The 25,957-nt window shown below is 41.8% G+C and overlaps 1 protein-coding gene across 2 annotated transcripts; it reads right to left on the reverse strand.

Moving 5' to 3' along the window:
- Positions 1–5,327: 5,327 nt before the first annotated feature.
- Positions 5,328–13,884, reverse strand: LOC119516751 (ribonuclease H1-like). Of its 2 annotated transcripts, XM_037813194.1 has the most exons (7): positions 13,728–13,884; positions 11,320–11,419; positions 10,176–10,230; positions 9,508–9,592; positions 7,019–7,143; positions 6,318–6,454; positions 5,328–5,604 (listed from the first exon to the last, which is right to left on the reverse strand). In XM_037813194.1, exons 1-7 carry the CDS (start codon positions 13,771–13,773, stop codon positions 5,448–5,450), a joined length of 705 nt encoding a protein of 234 aa, XP_037669122.1. In that variant the 5' UTR covers positions 13,774–13,884; the 3' UTR covers positions 5,328–5,447. The 2 variants fall into 2 exon arrangements, with proteins under 2 accessions (XP_037669122.1, XP_037669123.1); XM_037813195.1 differs by lacking the exon at positions 6,318–6,454 and having other exon boundaries at positions 5,466–5,604.
- Between the last annotated feature and the right edge of the window lie 12,073 nt (positions 13,885–25,957).

Consider the following 25,957-nt stretch of genomic DNA (forward strand, 5'->3'; position numbering starts at 1 on the left):
CTCCAACCCAGTAGCCTTGACTCTTGAAAACGACTATATAACAATGTAGATTACAAGGGGGGAGAGTGTGATTGTGAAAACCTTGTGGATCGGCCTCCCTTGATCCAGTGTATGGATGGATGAGTAGAAAAATGGGGATAAAAACTAAATGAAAACTAGGGTGGGATGAGGGGGATGATTTGGGTGTCCTTTTTTATTTTTATTTTTTATTCTTATTCTGATTCTTTCTGGTATAAGGAAAATGTTAAAAAATGCACAACTATATGATGGTGAACAGTTGATTGTACATCATGGATGATTGTATGATATGTGAGTATATCTCAGCACAACTGAATTTTTTTAAAAAAAGTAATTGATCATTATAGAAAATTCACACAATGTACACAGAGGAAACAACAAAAGTCTCCCCTTATGCCTCTCCATCCCCTTCCACTTCACTGGTATTCATTGTTAATGCTAAGATATAGATGCTTCCACAGGGAAGTTGAGAATAACTTCTGTATTAAAATAGCCTCTTAATTGGCCTCCTCACTTCTGCTCCCCTTTCTCATCTACCCGGCACTCACCATGCCAGCTTTTCCAAAGCCAGAGGTCTAATAGTTTTACTTTTAATGGTTCCATTGCTTGTGTTCTCAACTCCCTACCCTGGTGTATTAGCTTCCTGGGTTCCCATAACAATACCACATACCAGGTGGCTTAAAACCACAGCAATATATTCTCTCACAGTTCTGGAGGTCTGAAACCAAGATGTTGACAGGGTGGCTCCTTCCAGAGGCTCTCATGGAAATTCTGTTCCCTCTCAGTTTCTGGTGGGGGCTGGCAATCCTTGACCTTACTTGACTTGTAGACTTCGCGCTCCAGTCTCTTCCTCCATTGCCACATCACCTTCTCTTCTGTGTGTTTATTTATTCTCCTCTTCTGTCCCTTATAAGGATACTGGTCATTGGATCTAGAGACCACTCAGGTAATCCAGGATGGTCTCTTCTCAAGTGACTTACTCAATTACAACCACAAAGAGCTTTTTTCAAAATAAGGTCACATTCAGAGGGTCAGAATGTGAGGATTGACATGTCCTTTTGGAGGCCACTATTGAATTCACTACCCCCAGCATTCAAGATGCACTAGCCCCTCATGCCAGCCTACCTTCAAACTTTATCTCCTAATTTTCCACTTCGGAATCCTTTTTACAACGACCACTTACCAACAGGCCCCAAAGAACTGCACCAGGGTCTTGACAAATGTATTTGCCAATCTCTGTGGCAATCCTTATGTGTGTCTAATTACCCCCATTTGATACACAAGGAAATGGAAATCCAGAGAAATTAAGAAGCTTTCAAAGGTCACACAGCTGGTAAATGGTGGCGCTTGGATTTGAATCCAGTTCTTCCTGACCCCAAAATCTTTGCTTTTTCCACTTCCAGACAAGCCTGAGTACTTTTCTTCCCAGAATCCCCATCACTTTGCTGCTTCACACTCATCCCTCTGGTTTCTTTTTTTTCTTTTTCTTTTCTTTTCTTTTTTTTTTTTTTGTGTGTGTGTGTTATTGCTTTTTTTATTTTTTTTTTAAAATTCAGTTTTATTGAAATGTATTCACATACCATACAGTCATTCATGGCGCACAATCAACTGTCCACAGCACCCTCATGCAGCTATGCATTCATCACCACAATCTATTTCCGAACATTTTCCTTACATCAGAACGAATCAGAATAAGAATAAAAAATAAAAGTAAAAAAGTAAAAAAGAACACCCAAATCATCCCCCATCCCCATTTTTCTACTCATCCATCCATCCACTGGATAAAGGGAGTACGATCCACAAGGTTTTCACAATCACACTCTCCCTGCTTGTAATCTACATTGTTATACAGGAGTCCAGACTACTGGGTTGGAGTTTGGTAGTTACAGGTATTTACTTCTGGTTATTCCAACACATTAAAACCTAAGAGGTGTAATCTATATAGTGCATAAGAATGTCCACCAGAGTGACCTCTCGACTCCATTTGAAATCTCTCAGCCACTGAAACTTCATTTCGTTTCATTTTGCCTCCCCCTTTTGGTCAACAAGATGTTCTCAATCCCATGATGCCGGGTCCAGATTCATCCCTGGGAGTCATATTCTGCATTGCCAGGGAGATTTACACCCCTGGGAGTCTTCCCTCTGGTTTCTTACCCAGCTCTACTCATCCTTCAAGACCCAAGCAAGGAACCTCCCCACGAATCCTCACTTCCCCCCACGCTCACACAAACCCAGGTCTCCTTTGGCCTCCCAAAGTGGGGATTTTGTTCTTGCCATAAATGCCTTTCCCCTCGGTATCTGGGGTTTGGGTGCATGTCTTATTTCTCCTGCTGGGCTTTGGGGGCAAGGACTGACATCTCCTTTCAGCCTCCTGTCCTCTCTTCAGAACACCGTGAAGAGCTGTCTAAATGAAGTTGACAAGTGATAGTGGTACTTGGAATATGAAACAATGTTAAAGGTTTTAGATTTGGGGGGAAGGAAAAAGGAGGAAAAAATCTATAAACGTATTAAATTCCTTTGAGCTACGGCCCATGCCTGTTTTAATTCTCACTTAATCTTGGCCACTGTTTCACAAAGAAGCTGACCTCGCAATTGACATGCCCAGTGGAATTTCTTTAGTTTTCTCCTTAAAATCCTGGTGGCAAACTTGCAGAATGCCTGTTTCTCCCCGGTGAGGGACTGAGCTACCAAAGTTGTAAGAGGCAAACCAGACGCCTTCCTTCCTGCCAAGCGCCGGCTTCCACCCTCACTTGGTTAAATGCTGCCCCCTGCTGGTTGGACTTACTACTCGTCCACACAGTGCTCTCCGTGGACAGGAGCCAACTTTCGCTTGGAAGGAATTTTATTTCAGGTTAGTGCTCAGGTGCTTCAGGTGAAACCACATGAGACCACATTCATTGAGGTTCGCTTTGCTGTACTAGCTCTGATTTGAAGAAATGAACAAGCCCTGATATTTGTGATTGAGAGAGATATTGACGTTCTGCAGAAGCTCAGCAACTTGGCTTCTGATCTTAAATTAAAATATAGGCCTATTTAAAAAGAAAAGATCAACCCACGTGCTTGAAACTATCTTTGGCAATGGTCAAGATTAATCAGGGAAAAATAATTCCAAATGAAATCCTAAAATATTGGCATGCAAGGGCTTTTACAGCACATCAACTACATTAGATGGCAACAACCTCCTTGCACTGAGTGCCAGAGAGGAAGGAGAGGAAAAGAAGGAAGCAGCAGTATATATTGGAAACCCGTGTCAGCACATGACCCCAGCACCTCTGATAAGGAAACTGGGGATCAGAGAGGGAAAATAGCTCCCCTAAGTCACACAGCAAGGGCTAGGTATTACTGAGGAAACATCAGACTCACAGCCCAACCTCTTTTTTTTCAACTCTGCAGCCTAGAAACTCATTCTCATTTTTAAAGAAAGTGACCCAGAGGGGACAGTTCTTCCCACCCAGGAACAAGCCGCAGGAAGGTTCCAGTTTGACCTGCCCTGAGGATTTCTGGGTTCCTGCTATCTTAAGGAAATCATCGCCAGCAGACATGCATCAACTAGGCTAAGCTTCCCATCTTTTAAAATTAGTGCTTATTGATACTTTTCTTTGGAACAGGAATGTGTGGTCTATGTAGAAAAATGGGTAAACAAATCTAAGCAAAAATAAAAGAAAATCACACAAGATGACCATTGACTTTGATTTTTTTTTATGATTTTGTTCTTCCAATTCATATAATACCTTAGTTTGCTAGGGCTGCTGTAACAAAGTACCATGCGCTGCGTAGCTTAAAATAAATAGAAATGTGATGTCTCATAGTTGTGGGGAGTAGAAGTTTGAAATCAAGGTGTTGGCAGGGCCATTCAAACTTTAAGGTCTCTACAGAAGAAGCCATTCCTGGCTTCCGGTGACAAGTTGCCGGCAATCCCTGGGCCCCTGGCCTTCTCCCTTCTGTCTGCACCCAAATTTCTTCTTTTTATAGGACCACCGGTCATATTGGATTAAAAGCCCACCCCTTCCCATTATGACATTTTACCTTGTCTAATTCCATCTATAATGACCCAATTTCCAAAAAAAGTTCACATTTTGAGCTACTGGGGATTAGGACTTTAACCTATCTTTTGGGGGACTCTTTATTTTGCCAGGGATGCTTTAACAAGGGACCAGACTAGTGGGCTTGAACAGGGACTTATAGTCCCACAGTCAAGTCCAAAGTGAAGGTGCTAGCCAAGCCACCCATCTCCTGTGTCCGAAATCTCCTCAGCTTTTAAGGTCTCCCACCATATAGGATTAAAGCCCACCCTGATTAAGTTAGGTTGGACCAGGTTAGCATTTGAACATGTCTTTGTGGGAGAGTATTTTTTTCCCTTTTAGGAATTTAAAAAACGCAACAGTTCAAAACAGCACACCTGGTTCACGTCAGCGCCTTCACTGGCAAACCTGGGGGCAAGGTTTACTTCTCAGCCTTCTGTCTATGGTGACCAAGGAATCTACTGCCTGGAACTTTAAACTCCAGTGTCCTAATTTTTCTTGATTTTGAGATTTGGCTTCCTTTTGCCTGGCAGTGAGCAGGAAGTTTCACTTTGGTGGGGCGTGGTGCACTCTGGAGGGAGGCCTGGGAGGCACCCCAGATTATATCCCTTCCCTGTGCACCAACGGAGACATTCACAGCTGAAGTTAAACAAGTACAGAAGTTTTTCTTCCTAGTTTTAGTCCACGAGTTGGGGAGGGCTGCTGTCCTGCCATCAAAGTCTCCCTGCAGGCAGTTTGGAAACCCCTGGGATAAGCTTTGGCCCTTCCAGCTAGGAGGTAACTAGAACACAGGCCATCGCTGGGCCAGACTGAGGCTCATTCCACAAGCAGGTTAAGTCTTCATCTTACCTATATCAAGAATGAACATTGGTTACCAAGTGAGGCTGCATTAATAAGGAATGGGGGACATCTCTCTGGAAAGACCAAAAGTGTTTGTCATCAAAATTGTGAAGAATGGCTTAGATACTGAAACATTTCATTTATTAGTGAAAGAGATGAGACTCAAATTCAGACTAACGCAGACTCTAGATGTGAAAAATAACAGGGGCTTTCCCTCTTGTTCCACAGGAATAATTTTTTAAATGTGGCATCGACTTTATCGTTCATTCTTTTCATCAGATAAGCCCAAAGCATTTGAAAAATATTTTTGAATCAACACTTCATTGAATTTCTGGAAATATTTTTGGCAGTACAACAAAATAACATGTAGTAATTCATAGCATGAAGCAAACAGCTTCAGAACTGAACCTCAAAATCTGCCTGTCTAGATAAGCATGAAGCAACCAGTTGCTGAGCAGGAAGTTTGCTTTTATTACACTGTACTTGACAAAGAGGTTGGTACTATCAGCAACAGAAAAAGGTAGAAACAAGTAAAGGTGAGCAGACAAGTTCTACACATAGAGATGCTCATGGCAGGATGGTTTTGGAAATGGGTGTCAGCAGATACAGCTCTCCAAGAGGACAGTAACTCCTATGAGGAAAGTTCTTATTTTCTAGATCCTTCTGTGGCCAGTCTATCAGCGTCTTCATTGCCTCTGATGCCGGAATGAGAAGGAACATACTTCTATTAAAAACAAAAAAAAGTTTTATTATCTACTCCAAATCTTTTCCCATATCCCAACTAGCCACAAAAACTAGTAATGAAATTGCATCATCTCAGTGGTGTTACACATAAATTGTGTGCAGTCCAGTAAAGTTAAAAGGGAAAATTGTTCATTATTACAAAATGCCTGTGGCATTTTGACTTTGGCTACTTTCCTCTTTCATACTTGCAAGGGAAATCAATATCAACTCCTAAGATACAGCGATGGCCATTGTATAGGAGAAAGTCCTTTTTTTTCTTAACTTTTTGGTACTAAAACTTTAAAAGGCAACTGTGGGAAAATGGGCAGACTTCAGAATGCCAAGTCCATTGCTTTAGGGCAAACTTGCCAGATTTTCCAAACCTTCATGTCTTCCAAACTTGTTAGGAAGGTGGCATTATACAAAATCCTTTGTTTCCCCCATCTTTTCTCTCCCCACAGTTGAGGGTGTTTTGGAATAACTCAATGTCATTGAAGGATGTTACATACAAGTAGCAGGAAAAGGACTGGAAGACCTTGTATTTTCAATTATCATTAAAATTATATATAATAGCTATAATGTAATAGCTACAGAATGATGACTTTGTGTGTGGGGTTCCACCCAGATCTTCATTTCATATTTCCTGAATCCCACCCATGGAATCAAGGAACTGCTATGAGGATTTAGGTCTCGTCTCCTCCAGAGACAATGTACCTCCAATGCTGAGTTTCGAAAGTATACTTCTGCCGTTGACCTGTGCTTACTACTCTTCTCCTGTAATGCTTCATCCTAGTCCCGTTTTCAAGTATCCCCAAAATGTTAAAAGTCACATGTACTAAAAATGGGAATCTCTAGAAAAATAAGCTGTATATTAGAATTTCATAGAAAATGCAGAAATACTGATATATCACAAATTTATCTGGAAATGACAATTTTCTTTATTTTTAAACAAGTTTCTTGAATTCATTTATTTTTATCATCTGAACCAAATATCCTTCCATAGGGACACTGAAGAATTAATGAGCAAATAATGAGTTATCTTAGGAGTGCCATCAATTTTGAAAAGATGCAAAGCTACATACTGTCACCAGTACTAACTTTAATTAAATTTGGTTTTAATATACCCTTATCAAGGTAATGGATTTATTTTTTACCAACTCCAGATGGAAGTAGGTCTACTAGGCCTGCTATGAGTTGCAACTCCTGCAAGTCTACTAAGGAAAAATTTTTTTACTCCATCTTCTATTTTCAGTAGTTTTAAAAAGTCAATTAAGAATGACACCAACAGCATATTTTAGATAACTTGCCATTAAGGTGTAAATTAGTAACTGCTTTCTAATGTCTGAATAGATTTACATAGGCCTAACATACCTCGTTTAACTTCAGTTTTTATGGAACAAACCAGGATTTCTTACCCACTGAATATCCATTCCTTGGGAAGCTTGATCAATCCTCTCAAAATCTGCTCTGTTGACAACATCCCTTCCAGAGGCTGTTTTCCATCCATTTTCTTTCCAGTTATCAATCCATTCTGTCATGCCTAGCAATTAAAAGCAGCACCTCTGAGAATGATTTTCAAAGGTACTTATCCTTTTAGTTTTCCAAAAATTTATCTCTTCACTCAAAAACTATCTAATATCTTTTCTAAAGTGAGAACCATGTTGGGCCTTGTAGTTCTGTCGTGATATATTCTGTAGAATCTGGCAAGTTCAGAGAAGGAAGAAAGTTGTAAATGAAAATCAGAAAGGTTCAGGGCCTTCAGAGGGGGTAGAAATCTCTTCTGGAAGGAGGGAGGGAATTAACATTTGAGCTCTTTTAAACTTCTGTTGATGCAATAGTTGAATTTTAAATATGACTTAAGGGAGGAACAGGTAGGGAGGTCAAGATGTTAGTACAAGCAAAACTAACACATGGTAGAAGACGGAATTTCAGCCATTTCTCCATCCTCCCTTTTGTTTGGTGCCGAAGGGGAGGCGAGTGTGGAGGAGATGGTGGTGGTAGTGGAGGGCTAGGGGAACTTCATGAAGGAAGAGGCATCCAAGGATGTGTAGGTGGATTGCAGACATGGAAAGTCAAGTTAAGAATCCACCAACAAATAAACGTGCAGAAGGTGGGGACCACAACCTACACTATCTCCAATAGTTTATGCATGGATTGAAAACTCCTATTTCCTTCAAGTCTAAGATGAGCCATAAGCACTTCCCTCCAACTAGGTGTGTATCTATGAAGTGCCAGGCATTGTTTGCCAGGTGTTTTTGTGTTCCTGTAACATAGCAATGTTTTCATATTTCCCAATATCCCCAATTCTTCCAACTTTTGGTCAGCAATTATGCACATTCCTGCACATCCTCTCAGCTCTGGGTCTTCATTAACTTTCCCCAAGATCGACTTCGTAGGAAGTTGTTCCCAGAGAGACAAAGATGAATAAACAGTTAGCAATGATGTGCATGTCCTCTCTGGGCCCTGAGCCACCTTTGTGCCCGCTCCCCTGCCTTCCCCTGATAAACGCGGACCATAAGGTAAGGAATTGCTGCCTTTCCCCACCGCCGAAGATGAGGACCCCATGAAAGCACCCAATAAACGCTTTATCTTTCCTCGCCAAGCTGGACCTGTCTGCATCATCCTTTGTTCAGCCACACCTCTTACAGTTGGGTGTCTTATTACACAGCTCCTCACCTTCCTCAGAACAGCTCCTACATAAGCCACATCTCCTGAAGGTGTGCTTTTATCCCTTTATACAAGAGGATCAGAAGCTGAAAGATTTCCCTCAGCTCAAAGACTGAAACATTAGGCTCCTTTCTACTTTATTTTAAACAAAAGACCTTGGTCTCATGGATAGGCAGAGGCAAAAGATTAAGCTTTCGATTACCTAAGCGCGAATGACATAAGACTGAAAACAAACAGGATCAACAACAAGTGAGGGTGAAGGGAAAACTGATAGCTGAGAGTGAAAAATGCTAACCCTTTCAGGAGATTAAGATGGAAATCCGAGTCAGAATGTATGTTTTCTTGGCACGGCAATTCCATTTCTGGGAATTTACCAAGATAATAATTTGGAAAAATATACAAAGAAATGGGCACATCTCCTAATAAATAATTACTTTCCGATCTCCTATTTACACAATGTTTCCTTGTTCAAAGCGGGAAAAATTGAAATGTAATTACTCAATGAAAAGAACAGGTAAATTCATCAATACAGTGGAAATATACTCCATCCAAGACATATTTCCTATTTGCCAAGTGGGAAACAACCATGGTATGTCACTAAAAGGAAAAAAAACCATATATGGTCTAACATTTATAAAAATAAATCATGTACATAATTTAAATACATGTTAAATACACAAATAAATTTAAATATAATTTAAAGGATGTGGGTCCCCTTGACTGACAGAAGCCACAAGACATTGTTATACCAATCTATTTATACTATTCCCATGCAGGATGGAGATCCGCACGGTCATTTGTGGCTTTCTGTCGCCAGGTACATTCTCATCCAACATAGATGAATAAAACAATCCCGACTCACACACACCCTAACCTACTATTTCCCAGGAAGCAGCTTGTGTGAAACCAGGACTATTGTTGGCTTCAGTAGTCTGGGCCTCATCTTATGAGATGAGGATTTGGACACAAGCAGGATTAAAAAGAGTTGAACTTAATTCTTAAAGACTCCTGTACCCCTGGTGACCTTTTGGTGCCCTATTTGAGGCTTGGGTCTTTTTTGCCTGAAGTCTCACAAAGGCAACAATCCCAGCTGGTAAGAACTTTTTCATCTTCCTTTCAAGCATCCCTCACCCACGCATTTCCTGAATGAAACCAGTAAACAAATCAAGTCGGTCTCAGCCCCAGGTTTTACCTGGCAACCTACAAACACATCATTCCCCTCAAATGAGTAAGGTACCTCTGACGACAAACTTGCTATCAGTTTTAATAGTGAGTTTATCCATGTTGAGGCTCCTTGCTTGTTCAATTGCTCTGTGGGCTGCCTGTAAGAAAGGTCCTCCACAATGAAACAAATCAACATTTTCAATTTAATAAAAAAAGACACACAATTAAATCTGAGTCATCCCAGTCTGTGCATCCCTGCTCTTCAGATACCATGCTTCCCAACTGGCTTCTTGTTTCAAGAGGGCAGGAAGCCTGTCAGATTTATCCTAGAATCCAATGGTTGCAGGATTGGATGTCCTTAACTGCCCTGTAGCTTACAAACCCTTGGATAGTACTTAAGGTGTTGGGAGGTAGGGAGAAAATTCTGTGGTTTGGGAGGAAGGGCCACAGGGCCCGATGGGGGAGTCCTGTTAGCATGTAGGACATACTGGAGAAATTCTGCCCTTTTTAAAAATATATTCAACTGTTTTATGTCTAGCCAGACTCCCCTGCTCTCAACTTTAAGAGTCTAAGGTCTCTCATGAGAACAAGTGTCACATTCTACTCCTTGCCCTCTTAATTATTTTGGGAAGGCTGGAACATTAATATAATCGTTCAGATTTTCTCCCTTCCCAAGAACTAGATATATACGAATGAAACGTTCAGTGTCAAGTGATGTGTGCCATGAAGATGACAACTTACCTGCAGTTCAGCTCTCTGGTTTGTCTGCCGTCCAGAAACCCTCTCACTTACATTTCTGTTTTGAGATTTAGCAACAATTGGTTAAAATTTGTCTATACAGTTTCCATTTTGCTCATGTACTTCAGAAGGTGTCAGAACATTTATGTTTTCACAGTAAGATATCACCTAAATTTTATCATTAAGTTAAATTATTGCAAAGAAATAATTCATTTCTGGTATATGAAAATACAAACAGCTCTCACTATCTGCTGTTATCCAACTCTCCAAATGTATTTGGTTGGAATTTTATACAAGGGCAATGAGATTTCCCAGAGATTATCTGAAGGACTTATGTTCTTAGATCTAGATAGCAAAATTTCAGTGAGGTAGCAATAACCCATAGACACAAATCATTACACCACACTTTTAAATGCAACCAATTTGGGAGGTACGGGCACCCAATTGAAAAGCCCACCAATAAATTCTTTAGAACCACAGTAAATTATATATAAATGTTTTTTCTCCATGAACTGTATGTACCCCTCCCACAGAATTCCATTCTAATATTTTATGCTTGAAAATGTTTGTTGACCTATACCTCCTTATCAATTCATTAGAAATAAGCACGTAATTAAAAATATAAAGCTCTCAAGTGTTCTTTCTTTTTAGATTGAATTACAGGTATTGGCATACAATAAATATTAAATGGAGTAAATTTTTACTGAAATAGATTCAATAGATTCCACAATGAGTTGAATGGGACACTTAAATATCTGTGAATGAATAACATTCACTGCTAGAAGATAGGACTTACTATTAATTTTATGATCTGAATATGTTCTTAAAATTATCCATGCCCATGTAATTCTTGGATATCATGGACTTTGGTACCCTTCTGTAAAATTCATGTGATAAAACTAAACAAAAAGGGAAAGAGAAGAATGGTTAAGATTCAGCAGTGAGAGGAAGCAGGCAATGGGATGGGGTGGGGACCCACAGCCGGATGTTCTGGTTGATGCTGGTTTTCCTGCATAGCAGTGGGTTCATTATTAAGTATCAATGCATATCAATGGACGGATAAAGGAAGCCCTTGCATGGCTTACCTAATTCTTTTAAGACTGTGATACAGGGGTTTAGAAACTAACTGTATTTGTATCTTACTTACAGAGGATTGTTAGGTCCCCAGGAGACTCCGAATCCTGCTCGTGCACCATCTCTTCCATTATTTTTGCAGTTGCCATCTATGTAAACAGTTGAAGTGTTGTCTGCAAAACATTAATTGCTTAAGAATTTGGTACACCTTGGTACACAAGAGCTTGGGTTTATTCACTAGTGGGGCAAACTGGACTTATCTTGCCGGCCATCCCAATACCTCTGGGTGTAGGTCTAGACAGGTGTTTGAAACAGCACCTGTCATGTGTGATGTGGGATCTGCAGAGGCTTTCCCAGAACTACTTGGCTCTTCCCCAGCAATGGCCAATGAGGGTGGCCAGACAGATTCTGAACTCACACCATGTGCAAAGACAATGATTTTAGTGCAAATGTTCTTATTCCAGGGACAGTCTTAGCCATTCTCCCAAATTCCTCTGTTCCCCAATCAAGTCTGGTCTAATTTAGGTGTCCTTTCTGTGGGATGGTACTTCGGCATTATAGCATTTATTAGGATATACAGTAAATTTTGTTAATTTCTATGCGGTTTCACACATTAAACTCTTCACACCATGGAGGATACAGTTATTAGATACATACACCCCCTCCCCTAGATAAAAGATTGTTACATGAATTCAACCTTTAACCCCTTTTTATCCTTCCTCCCCCAAAGAAGTGTCTTTTAAAGATATTCTGTGAAGGGTGAGAAGAGATAAAATTACTAAGGCTAGGAGATTTAAAATGGAGTATAAGACATTACCCTTACGCATGTGCTAGCCAGGTATCACAAACTGCCCAAGGATGGAAAACTACAAGCAACAACGTTTCTCATGACTGAGGATATCTGGGCACCATAAACCAACTCAAGGTAAAGAAATCAGTAAAATGTCCAACTTGAAGAACCTTTGGAAAGCCCCCCAAATCCATCAATTGTAATTCTTCACAATTTATGTAATCTTTTCTTTAAGAACCTTTGCTTGGAAACCCCACGACAGGACACAATTTGGGTTCCTACCTGAATCTGTGCTCCCCGAATTGCATCTTTAAGACACCAAATAAAAGCTTTTGTTGCCTTGCCGCTGGGTCTGATTTCTCTGTCAACAAGAGGTACTGTTTGTTTACCTCAGTGTTCAGCACAACTTCTGGCACTGAGGATGCTGGCCCTTAATCTCTCCAATTAAAGGCTTCATCCATCATTAAATTTACCAATTAAATTGTGGGCACAAAACAATTTTCCTGCCGAATACTACACCACACACAGGAGGTGGGGGGGGCAGAATGAGCTAGAGTTGAAGCTGTTTTCTTGTTTGATCCTCAGACAATTAACCAACATCTTCAAGAAAACGTTAATATGAATGAGGAAAACGTCTTTTCCCCCAAGCTGGGTTTAGACAAGATATTTTAGCATCATTGCCAAGCTTCTTTAGGAAGGTGGCACAAAAAGGCCCTACATTTTCAGACATATTGCAGGCGTGCCCACTTCATTGTCACCGGGTTCTTTGGTCAAATGCCCTTTCTTTTCCTCCTTTGTTTCAGTTCAAGCTTCTAGACTCTGCATACCAGTGGGGGGCCGTACAAGACCCCTCTAATGGATAATGGTTGGAGAAGTTTCACAATCACGTGCGTGCACTGCTCCCCCCCCCCCCTCAGCCCCCAACTATAGGACCAGCGACGAGACCCCTCGGAAAAGTCAAGAAGAGAACGAGGGAATGCGCTTGGGGAACCCTGCATGGAAAAGAACTGATCCGGCAGGGTCCGGGTGGCGTACTGCGTCTCCGGGAACATTTTACATCCAAAATCCCCGCCTACCGCCCACGTTTTCCATACACTGTGCATCACCCTGTGCTGGGGTAGAGCGACCCGGGCCGGCGGTGGTGGGGTGGTGGAGGAGGAGTGCGCAGGGCCCGGGGAAGTTCCAAAGGGCCTGGGGGCCCTCGGCGCAGCCCCTTCCTTCCTCTGCTAATACCCCGAACTCCCTCCACTACCTAAACTTTTCGTGTGCATCTGGCTTTGCTCTCCCTACACCACTAAAACTACTTAAACCAATTGCTCAATGATTTCCTTGCCGTGTTAAGTTCAACGCTTATTTAAATTCCTTTTCGTAACTACGCAAGTTCGTGCGCGAGACCAACTTGTGGGGCTTGGCGAATAAAGGTTACGCGCGACCAGGGAACCCTCCCAATCCATCCCCGAAACCCTGAAGCTTCTGCAAAGTATTTTATAAGGTCTGACCCACTACAATGAAGTCCGGCAACTCTTGGGGGATTCTAAGGGGGGGGGGGTCCCCATTCCCTCCTTTTCCCTGTGGAAGAAGTTTATCGGCCTTTGCGCCCCGGGACCTCTTCCCTTCCCGACAAGACTCGGGGCCACAGCCGCGCGCGGATCCTGGGTGTCCTCGCCGCCCTCCCACCGAGCCTGGCTCACCGCGGTCCCAGCCAGAAGCCTGTCCCCGTCGTCCCCAATAGCTCATGTCGTCCTTTTCCAATAGGATCGCTCAGCGTCGTCCGGCTATTAGCTGTGGGATGTCTCGGGTCTCCAGCTCTCCCCGCCCAAGCGCAGCCTATTTGAGGGAGGCGGCGGGCTCGAGGGCAGAGCTCGCAGGGACCGCCCAGCCTCCCCCATTGGCCGCAGGGTACCCGGGGACACGTGGCTTCCCGGCTTTCTGCTGTCCCCTCCGCCTCCCCGGCCTCTCTCGGGTCTTAGTCGCTCCCCCAGGGGTTTCCCGGCCGCCTTCCTCCCCGGTTCTCCAACCCATGCCTCAGGGCGTATGCCAACGCGCCCCATCTCCATCCCATCGTCTTGAGTGGGATGCCGCAAAGACTCCCTCTTCTCCAGGGAAAGTTCGCGGCAGACTTGAGCCCTTAAAAGCCTTGGATTCCCGGAATTTAGAAGAGCGTCTGGCATTCGTTAGGATCTCACAAAATAACTGCTGCACGAATGAATAAATGAGTGAATGAATGAACGCATGAACTAAGGCTAACGCTTTAACCGTGACTGCGGCATAATAAGTAGGAGGCCCAGGGGAAGGGACGCTCCAGAGGCGGGTGGGCTGGGGCGCTCCAGAGGCGAGTGGGGGGTACCAGGGAGAAGGGAGACCTAGCTAATGCACCAGTACAGTCCCGGAGCCGTCTGTTCTAGAACAAGAAAATAGGACTTCAGGCAGGAGGCGCCATCTGAGCCGGCTGCTAGACCAGAGGCAAAGGCTAGAGGTGTCACCTGATAGGTGTTTAATAAAAATTTATTGAATCTATTCAGAACTCAGGTTGGTAATTGTAATGTGTCTCCTGTATTATTTGAGAAGATTCGCTTCTGCTACAGAGAACAAGAGAAGGGAGGAATAAAACTTAATGCGTTTGAGGATGAAGTTAACTTGCAAGATTCATTAGATAAAAGAGCATGTGTGTGAACACAGAAAAAGATGGCAAGACCAAGGAAATATTAAATATTCATGATATGCTAAATAAACATGAGGCACCTGATTTTTGTGAGGTTTGCTAATTATCTGCTTACTTTTCTATCTTCCCTGTGAGCTCCTAGAGGGCAGGGACCCTATTTTACTCACCTTTGCACCCCCAGTACCTAACAGTGTGTCTGGGAGCAAGAATTGATAAAAGTTGGTTGAATTAGATATATGAATGAGCTACTCCGTGGACATTCTAGAGGTATTAGAACAAATAAAGCAAAACAGGAAGAGAGAAAAGTCGATTTTGGAATGTGAAACCTTGGGGTGTTAAAGTGTATCTTCCCTATTAGAATCACAGAATTTGTTCGGTGGGGCTCATTCAAATGCGAAGCACCTTCCCAGAGCCTGGATGCTGGGTTGGCCTGGAGGTGCAGCTCCCTAGGCTGAATTGCATTATGCATTAATTCCTGGTATTGGATAAATGTCAGGCTTTCAATTCAATTCAAATTTATCTAAACGTTTGGAGCTATTTGTAAATAAACACCAGTTATTTAAATAATGGCAGAATTTGTCACATTCTGAATAAAAGTGGAAACACTTGCAACTGTTACTGTGGCCCCAGGCCCAGAATTTGGACTGTGAACCTTTTACTGCTAGATTTAAAAAAGATTAGATCAGCGGTTCCCAACAGGGGGCAATTTTTTTCCCCAGGGGACATCTGACAAGGTCTGGAGGCCTCTGTGGGGTCACAACCGGGGGTGGGGGTACAGGATGTGTGACTGGCATCTAGTGGTTACTGGCTAGTGATGGTGCTAAATAAACTTCCACAGTACACAGGGCGGCTCCCCCAACGCTTATCTCCACCTAAATGTTAATAGTGCCAAGGTTGAGAACCCCGGATTAGACCCCTTTAAACCTCGGATTTGGTTGCAATCAAACCAGATAACTGTGCAACGTACAAATGCCCTCAGGAGCCCTGGCTGTACCACTCTGAGATTCCCAGGGATGTTTGAAATATAAAGCAAGCAAAAACAGCTCCTCTGCACCGCTAGGGTGTAGCTCCCACTTTAAATCAGCCCCTAGTGTCTCTCAAACTAACATTCTCAGTATTTCCAGTTCTGCTACTACTGGCAGTGTGACTTTACACAAATTACTTAACTGTGTGTCTCAGTTTCCCGGGGAATGGTAAAAGCACATGAGGATTCAGTGAGGTTGTGCACATAATGCACTTTGTGCGGAGGATGGCACCTCTCTCCGATTCTTCCTCCCCACCACCGGAAATCTAATCCATCACCAAGCTCTTCCCAGTTCCCTCCCAAACAACCCCCAAATACCCACACACTACAGCCTTCTCTATTGTCCTAACCACTGCCCTGTCTTTGTCACATCAGCTTTTACTTGGATTTACTGCAGGATTTTCCTAACTGCTTTCTTTGGTCCTACTTGGGAGCCCTCCAATCCATTCTCCACATTGTAGCTGGTGATTGATTCCAAAACACAAACATCATGTTATATCCCTCTATCCCACCTGCAGTTAAGAATGTTCCAATGGCTTCCCGTTGCTTTTAGGATGAAAACTAGTATGTAGCCTATAGGACCCTCAATGGTTATATCCCCTATTTATGTTTCCAGCCTCATTTTGGTGTGTTTTCCTTCTAGCTGGCTCTGTTTCAGGCAGTCTCCTGGGAGAGGAGGGCTTTGCACATGCTGTTCCATCAGTCTGGATGCTTTTCCTTCTCTTTCATCACTTATTCTACCACTCATCCTTGAGATCTTAGCTCCTCAGGGAAGCCTTCCCTAACCACATGTTCTAAGTCTTTCGGGGCCTTCTGGGAACAGTTTCCCTAGAAGCAGAGTCTGAGACAGGATTCAGGCACACTTGATTTATTGAGGAAGTGAGTGAGGAAAGCAGGATACAGAGCTAAACAAAGAAGTGATCTCTTCAGGAGTCATGAATCAGCCTGATCCCAGAAATACCTCTGGATCACAAATTACATCATGGGGTAGATCCTCCACTGAAGCAAGAGATCTAGCATTTTGTACCCCGGGGCCAGTGAAAGGGGAGCTAACCTCTTAGAGGCTTCTGTTGGAGGAGAGCATTTCCTTGGAGAATGAGGTAGGGGGGTGTCAGCTTTGAATTGTTAACAGCAACTTAATGATGGACAAGCCAGCCAGCCAGATATCTGAGTGGCAATGTGAGACATGACTCCCAGAGAGTCTCCTGGCTTTGGCATCTTAAGATTGAGAATGCCTTCTTCACAAAAAGGAGGAAAAGAAATGAAACAAAATAAAGTTGCAGTGGCTGAGAGATTTCGAATAGAGACAAGAGGTCATTCTAGAGGTTATTCTTACACATTATATAGACTTTCCTTTTCAGTTTTGAGTGTATTAGAATAGACAGAAGGAAGTACCTGAAACTGTTGAACTGCAATCCAGTAGCCTTGATTTTTGATGATGACTAACTATATAGCCTTTATCGTGTGACTGTGTGATTGTGAAAACCTTCTGACTGACACTGCCTTTATCCAGTGTATGGACAGATGAGTAATATAATAAAGACAAAGCAAATAAATAAATTACAGGGGGGATAAGGGGTATGGGATGTTTTGGGTGGTCTTTTATTTTTAATTTTTCTGTTTTGAGTAACGAAAACAATCTAAAATTGATTGTGGTGATGAATGCACAACTATATGATGATACTGTGAGCCATTGATTGTATTCTTTGGATGGATTATGTGGTGTGTGAACATATCTCAATAACATCGCATTAAAAAAAAGGCAACAGACCCAAAAGGAAAACTTACCTTGAGTAATGATGCCTTATGGTTGTCCCGGACACACTTCTCCAGCAACTTGAGAGCTTTGTTTGTAAGGTAGATGTCACTACAGCTGTATAGCATTCTCACCAGCCACACTCCTTCAGGTGACACACACACATATGTGTGTGTGTGTGTGTATATATATATATACAATTTTTATGTGTGTTTAGGCACATTTGGGGACAATATGGAATATGTTTGTGTGAATGTGTGAGTATGCTTATGTGGAAAGACCAAGAGAGAGAGAGAGAGAGAGAGAGAGAGAGAGAGAGAGAGAGAACTGTGGCCCACCTGGATAAAGGAAGTGGTCTATTTAGAGACTCCTTTACAAAGTAAGACAATTGTGCAGAGTTCTGCAGAGCTGCCCAGTCCTCTAGTGGACTGAGTGGTGAACCAAGTGTGACAGACAAGTTAGGGTCTTCTCCTAACCCAGTGTTTCCTTCTATTCCTTCTTCCATTTTATGCATTACATTATCGTCATAATCAAACAAACCCTATTTCTTGCTTCACTCTGTTGGTTTCCATTGTTGTAAACAAAGAAACCTGAAATGATAAAAGATACGTGCTGCAAGCCCACAGCAAGTAGCACAGCTGGCGTTCTACCTGCCTCCGTTTAAATCAGAGTGCAGGGAGACTGGTTTGGCCCGTATCTCCTGCTTCCTGAGGATCCTTGCCAGTGAGCGTTCCCTTCTGGATCTGAGATGTGGAGGGACCTGCCCCTGCCTGCCGGGGCATTAACTCTCCTTTCACATTATGTTTTTCAGTTTTTCTTTGCATTTTAACCTTATGGGTACCAAGTGATTACAGAGTATATTAGTTAGGGTAATATCATCCAGTGTAACAAATAAATGCTAGTATGTATAATGCCTGTAAGAAAGGGTTAAGTTTAGCTTTCACATAAAAGCCACATGGAATAGGGAAAATGGAGATTGGGTAGAAGAGCTGGCTTAAACTAGCCCCGTGGTGAGGGGCAGGAAAGAGACATAGGTCTAGAACCAGCGCCAGTGCCTTATATGGGAAAGATAACCAGGGTTACTGGAATGGATGTGGGGGTATGGTCAAAAGCTGGGACTCTCGGCAAAAAATTTGAACTAGCTAACTCTCTCTGACAGGCTGTACAATTCAAGTTTCCAAAGGCGGGCTAGTTAGCTCTCTTGAATAGACTGTACCCTCTGGAGTATCCAGCCAATGGAGAAACAGGGGAGAGACTTGCATTTTAGGTCTAGAATATAAAACTTTGGCGCACCTGCCACGTTTCTGGCTGTGTGCCTGTTTCTGCAAGCTCGTAAATAAATTCTTTTCTCCTCCAGAACTGAGTGAGCATTTATTCCCTTACAGGTACCTCTTAATTTCCAACAATACCTCAAACATAATAGAAGTTTATTTATCTCTCATGTAATAGACCAGGATGAGGTCAGTTTTCCTCTGCATGTTAATTTAGTAATCCAAGTGGTCAGAGGCTCTGGTATTCTTGATCTGTGACTTCTGAGGTTACTATGTATTAAAATTGTATATAGAAAGCCCTGGGGACCCCTGGGAGCCAAAAATCCCCTGCCCTACTTCCTCTTTGAATTCCCTCTTGAGTTTCCTCTTGACACCTTTTGAGACTTGAACCCCACCCCCACCCCAAGGTGGCCTGTGCAGGTACAGTAAAGCCTCTACATCAGACATTTGACCCATACAAAAGAAGCCCATCTGCCATAAACCTGCCCCTAGAAGGACAAACTCTCCTCCAATCAATGAGTCAAGTTAACTTCCCTTTTATGTTTATCAAAATCATTTGCCACCCCTAGAACCCCAAAGCTACTTCTGTTCTTGCGAGTGATCTGGCTTCCTTCCTGCAGCAAAACTTTGGTGTCCTGAATAAAATGCTATAAGCTACAAACTCGACTCTCATTTGTCTTTCCACACACGGTCGTCTTCATTCGGTCATGAGGTCATGAGGAAAAAGCTTGGGGGAGTGCAGCAGAGCCTGTTATCAACCAGGTTGGAAGTGATGCAGTCGTGCCTACTTAGATTCCAGTGGCTAGAAGTTAGTCATAGGCTATATGTGCCTAGAAAGGAGACTGGAAAATGTAACCTAGTTCTAGAACCTGGAATAAGGGGAGGGCACAGATTTTGGTGAACAGCTAGCAGTGCCTGTTATGGTGGGTTCCTGTAAATCTCTGCCGGGTCCACACTTTGGGATCTCAGGCTCCACGCCTGCTTTCCACACAAGGAGAGGCACATCCCTGGCTCTGTTTCTCCCTGGGAAGCAATGCCTCACTTCTTGACCTTGGTGGCGCTATGATATCTGAAGTCTTTGACCTCCCAGACATCAGTTTTAAGCCTCTCCTTCAACTCTAACATTTCCTCCCTCCCTTCCTTGCTTCCTTTTGTTATTCTCTCTCCCTTTCTTTTTCTTTCTTTCCTTCCTTCCTTTTTTCTTTTTTGGAGCTATAATTTTTATATGGTCACTTGTCGCTTATCCTCCTATGAGCCACCTGCAAGTTCCCCTACCTGCAGTCTTTTTCATGTCCATGGGAAGAAAGCAGGGAGGGAGTTGCAGACTGGGATACAGGGATTCTGGTTTTGGTGGGAAAAGGCATGCTCTGATGATACAGTAAAGAGATGGAGATGTGTGCTCAGTCCAGGGCTTGAGCCCAGCTCTGCTGCACATTAGCTGCTTGATTGGGAACAAAGCATTTACCTTTTTTAGCTACAGTTTCCTCATCTGTACAATACGGATAATGATATCTGTCTTTGCAGGGTTGTAGGAGGATCATAGACATTTTTGCTTTCATCTGCCCAACATCCCTTCTACTGGTAACAAAACTCATCTTTTCCTTTTGGGGAACCACCCATTGTTAACTATTAGTCATGTGCCCCATGGGTGATACATGACCTAAAACAGGATGTCACAACAAAATAACTTCTTGTGGTCGCTTTGAGACTATCTGCCTTAAAATGAAACCAACCTAGGGAAATTTTTGTTCAATAGATGGAGAAAGGGGGTCCGTTGACATTATATAAACACTCAGATCTATCATAACATACATTAATTTCTAAACTGGTACTTTTTCATTATGTAAGCCAGTAAATTTTTCTTGGTTTCATGTCTATCAATTGTCAGACTGAGTGATGCATCCATCCATCCATCCATCCATTCATCTATTTATCAGAACCCTGGTGTCACAGACCTGGTTCTTGTGTCTTTGCTTGGGCAGCGAACCAACTATGTCTGGCGACAAGGGTAAATACAAATATTAATAAATAAATAAATACAATTTTAAATTTCCCTAGTTCAAAAAGGGAAAGAGAGCACCCCTCCCCACTCTACTCCCTTTTCATTAGCATTTTCTTTAGAAAACTTGAAATTGTAAATGTTGCATTATTCCCTTAATCTCCTTTTCTTGGTAGGCCATGTCTTAAATAGTGATTTAATCTAATTGGATTCTAACATTTTAAGGCGAGTCTGTCTCTATGGTCACACACCCTCGGGGGGTCATTCCTGGCCTAGGATGGAGAGGGCACAATTTCACTGCGGGGAAGTTCCCTCTGGGTTGGGGAGACAAAAGTCCTCTCCCCTCCAGGACAATACGGGGAGGGGAAGGATTCCCCAGTGCGAGGCTCCTCCGCGTTTGCTCTAGTTAGGAAGAGATTGGAACTGGGCCATTTCCCATCCCTCAGGTCCTTCAGATATTCTTGGACAAAATTGATTACTGGAGTGGATTCTGCTCAGACGTCGGGGAAGAGCCCTTCTAAGGCGAGAACTACGTAAAACAAACATGGCTTGAGGGCTGATGCATATCAGATGTTAAATAATGTCACTTCTTTAAGTCCCAGCACCCAATAGTCTTGGACAGATGTTTTTTGGTTTTTCCCCCACCCCTTACTAAATGAAGAAAATAAATTTCATACCTACTCTTTCTAACTCACATCTGAGGGGAAAAAAATTGTTTAAATATGATAAAAGTTAAAAACCATGAGTGTTCAGTGGGTGCTGATGCATATCACATATCAAACAATTTTTCACTAACTCCCTCTCCTAAATGGTCTTGGGAAAGTGCCCCCCCCATATTAAATGAAAATTAGCTGAATTCCTACTCTTTCTTCCTCACACGTGAAGGGAAAACAAAACGTTTCTAAATCTGAGACAAGGCAGAAACCACGGGTGCTTAGTAGTTTTTATCAGTTTTTTCTTCAGCATTCCACGGGATGGAATGCTGTTTGCTTGCAGAGGCCACAGATCACTTGTTCATTATTTCTGGTTAATGGTGCATGGATCATCATTACCCAGATTTTATCCCATCCCTGATAAAGTTAGGATGTTTTTTACACTCATGGGAAATGAACCTGTGGGGCTCACTCTTCGGTCTCCTTCCAGATTCCCGTGTTAATGAGTCCAAGAAAGCTTCGATATGTATTCAGGATCTTTTTATTTTGCTTTTTCCTTTTTTTTAAAGACGTTAACTTTCAATGAAGTAATGTTTTGAAAAAAACGTATAATTCACTGATTCAGTTATTTACTATATATACAGAAAATGTATAATTCACTGATTCAGTTATTTAATAACCTTTGAACATCTACTCTTCAAGGTACGGAAATCAACTTTTGCAAATTTTCCCTCCTCAAGGGTAAAGATCAGAAAATAAATCAGCAATGCTGCAGAAGACCTGGGGGGCAGAAGTTGAAGGAGGAGAGTAGTGGCCAGGGGATGTGTAACAGTGACTTTTAAAATATAATCTTAAACTGTAAGCAAGTAAGAAATTGTAAAATGTAACCTTCAAAGCTATAGACAGGATACAATGGAAGCTCCTATTCTCACAAAGGAGCAATTTGCAAATGCAAAGTCTGCAAATAAATGTAAATGTGGAGTTTGCCCCTTGCCACCTGGCTCCTGAAGGGATGGGAAAATGGGAAATAGCTAAATTGACTCCCTTTGTCTCTAATGGGTTTGGCCAATTGAAGAATCCCTGGGAGACCCCTCAGTCCTCCTGGATGAATGGGCCTTTTGTCTGTCACTCTTGTTGCATAATTATCTCTCTTCGCCTCTGAACCTGGGGGTAAAACTCAACTGGGGAAGGAGATCTGGAAGGCAGATTTGGGAAAGCATCCCCTGCTTTCTGCCTGTGTAAAATAAAAAGCCATCTTTTCCTCTTCAGCCAGTTCGGTGTGACTTCTATTAGCCGTGCCAAGCAACGAACCCATATTTGGGAAATACCCCTTCTTTAGATGTGCCCCTCACTGTGGGTGAGCAGGGTCCAGGCTGGGGAGATGGTGGAGAAGACCCCCCGGCTTCAGTGGGAAAGTTAGCGCTGAACCTCAAAGAACCATAAGCTCTTTACCATATAAAATCATATAAACACAAATTGTTTCATAAGCTCTGAGAACAGCTCTTAGATTTCTTAGATATTTATTAATTATGGATAGTTATGATTTACCTAATATTATTTCTCTTTTCAAGCTCCAAGATGAAATCCATCTCTCATAATTCCATTGTCTGCCTCCTTTCTCTCCTTTTCAGCTTCATTTTCTTCCCTTACGTCATTCATACAAATATATACGTACACTCATCTGTTTGTACATAACCATCCTTGTTTATTTTCTTATCTTGCCTTGATAAAAAAAATAACACGAGGCAACTGTAAGAGTATATACATACTATAGGAAGAAAAACCATGTAGATTGAAAAGTGAAGAACAGAGAAAGGAAAATTTGGAAGTAAAGATGGAATCAGAGAATAGATAGGATTCTAGTCTGCCTAAACAGAGAAGATTCCAGCATCTCCTTCCATATTTGGTCTAACACAAGTCAGATTTTATGAGGACCAGCTTGTATGCTCATTATAATCTATTGAGTTAAATGCAGAAAAGAAGTGCATCCAAGAGCTGGGGATATACCTGTTTTACCATTTTACAAATATGTGAATTCTATTTGTGTTTATTATGAAATTTGATCTCTACGTTGTTTGTTCTCTTAGCCCAGAGCCTGTGCAGTGACCACTAACTTTTTTTTGTTATGGATGTTGAAAAATACAACCAAAATCTAAATGTTTTTTCCCCTCGACATATATTTTAAATTGCTTTTTGGTTAAGATATTGGTCTTTCCTGCTTTATTCTGCTGTGTTGAAATGCCACAACAGTAATCAATTTTTACATTGTCTGGAGTTAAGACAGTGGAAAAGTCTTTTCTGTTGACATGTACCAGTAGCTGCACAGGAGACTTCCTTCAGCAGAAATGCCCTCAATTACCTGTGGGTGACAACTGGATGAGTAAAAAATATTTAATATAATTCTTTAGCTGGAAAATGGTTAGAATCATTTTCAATAGCTAGTAGATGAAAAAAAAAACTGTTTATTAAGATCACTTCACTCAAGCAGATTTAAGTTATTCTGACCATGAAAAGCCCTTGTTAAAATAACTTGCTGTTGCTCTAATCTCAACAACAAAAACTTATTCCCTGCTCCCAGGAACTTTCCCAGCATTGCCTGCAGTAAGATGTGAGGGATGTAACCATATGGTCTCATAATCAGGACCTTGAAAAACAAGCCTGAATGAGGGGAGGACCTGAAGATAACAAGGAGATGCTGGCCAAACAGCTTTCTCTCTTCTATTTTTCTTTTCCTTTCTGCTTTCCTTTGGCTTCTGGCCATTTCTTTCTCTGTTTGGGGTTATAAAAGCCCAAATGAGTCTTCTCACTCTGAACTGGTTTTGGAAAGCTTTTATTTTCCTCCAGTTCCTTGTTGATGCATCTTCAATAAACTCACCTTCTCACCAAGCAAAGAGACTTGTTTCTCTGTTTGATGCAGGATCAGGCAGGCCAGACTGTTAGAACCGTGTTTCAAAGGGTGACAATCGGTGACCATGAAGGGACCCCTGCAGCCTTTAGTGCAGCCCTGATCCATGTCTCATCAGCTGCAGGGCTCCCCTGGACCCTCAGCTCTGTGCCTAGCAGCTGCCCAGGAATTTTTCCTGGGGGACGGACCAGGACTGGAGGGTCCAGGTGGAGGCGCCTGCCGTGGACGGACACCAGGTGCATCTGGGTGAAAGTGACTTTGCAATCAAAACTTTCCCTGTGCTGGGTAAGGGTATGCTCTTTTGTTTGTTGTGTTCACTTTGCTTTCTTTTGTTCCAATTAGTCTATTGTGTAATAAGGCTAATTGAGTTGATCCAGGGGCTGTGCATGCAGACTTGGTAAGTTAAAGGAAAAGTTACAGTTTAAAAAAAAATGCTGACTTCCACCTCTGCTTTAATATCAGGACTTCCAAGCAATTAGATAAGAGAAATAATGATGTAGATGTGCCGGCCTGTCAGTTTTTAAAATTGAGAAATCAGAAAAAGGACCTGGCCAAAACGGTCCTTGCAAAAACCTGAAATTGCTGGGAGGACATCAAAAGTAACTAATACAGCTGAAAAATCAGCAAAAGTGCAAAGTGTCAAACCAGTGTCACAGGATAATATCTCTACTGAGGAATCTGACAATGAAAACTTTGACTCCCTCTAGCTATAGAGATCAGACAGCTGAGGAGCCTTGTTGTTCTCATACACCAACTAATGATTTGTGTTCTGATGGTGAAGAACCAGTTATTCCTTCTGATACAGAAGCATATTTAGCAGAATTTCACCCTAAAACACTCAAGTACAATTTCCAAATAATAGAAAATAAAAAGCCTTAATATAATAACTGGAACAAATGAGTCATATCCTTCAAGTCCTATATTAGAAGTTTGTACTTCAGGAGAAGCTAAACAGTTAAAAGCTGTGAATATTTTCAAAGAAGCCAAAAGCCCCTCTCAACCTTACTGGATAAAGAGAACATGTAACCATCTTGTCCTCTGTTTAAAGAAAAGAAAAGAAAAGAAAAGAAAACATAATAGGGCTGTACCTGTTCTTTCAATCATAAATAAATCATGAGTAATATAACAAGGCTAAATACGGTCTTAATCAAATGTACGCTTACCAACATGATGCAATGGTTAAACTAATTATAAAATGAAATTAAGAAAACTATAGTAATAATTTAAATATAAATAAAAATAATCTCTTATAAATTTTAGTTTTTATATAAGTAAAAGGTGTGTTATATTGCTCTTACATAAGTCATAGCTTAATTACTAGACATATTTTCAATAAAGTTTTGCAGACATTAGAGGTTAAGTTTGAATCTCTGATAACACTGTGAATACCCTCTTTTAGTTTTGACTCACTGGTGGTTCACCACCTGTATTTCATCACTCATGGTTCAAAAATATAGAATATGACTTAAATTAAACATACCTTAAATCAAGGTTCTGTAAGTATTCTATAACTTAGGAGGGGTCTTCTAATCTCATATCCACCTCCATCCCAAAGGGACAGAAGTCCCTAGCTTAGTAATGTATCCTTTCATTTTTGCATTGTAAACTTGTTCCTTTTACCTTAAGTGCTCTTTCAGTGATATGTGTTAAA

Source organism: Choloepus didactylus, chromosome 20 (genome assembly GCF_015220235.1).
Source record: "Choloepus didactylus isolate mChoDid1 chromosome 20, mChoDid1.pri, whole genome shotgun sequence".
Classification (NCBI taxonomy): domain Eukaryota; kingdom Metazoa; phylum Chordata; class Mammalia; order Pilosa; family Megalonychidae; genus Choloepus; species Choloepus didactylus.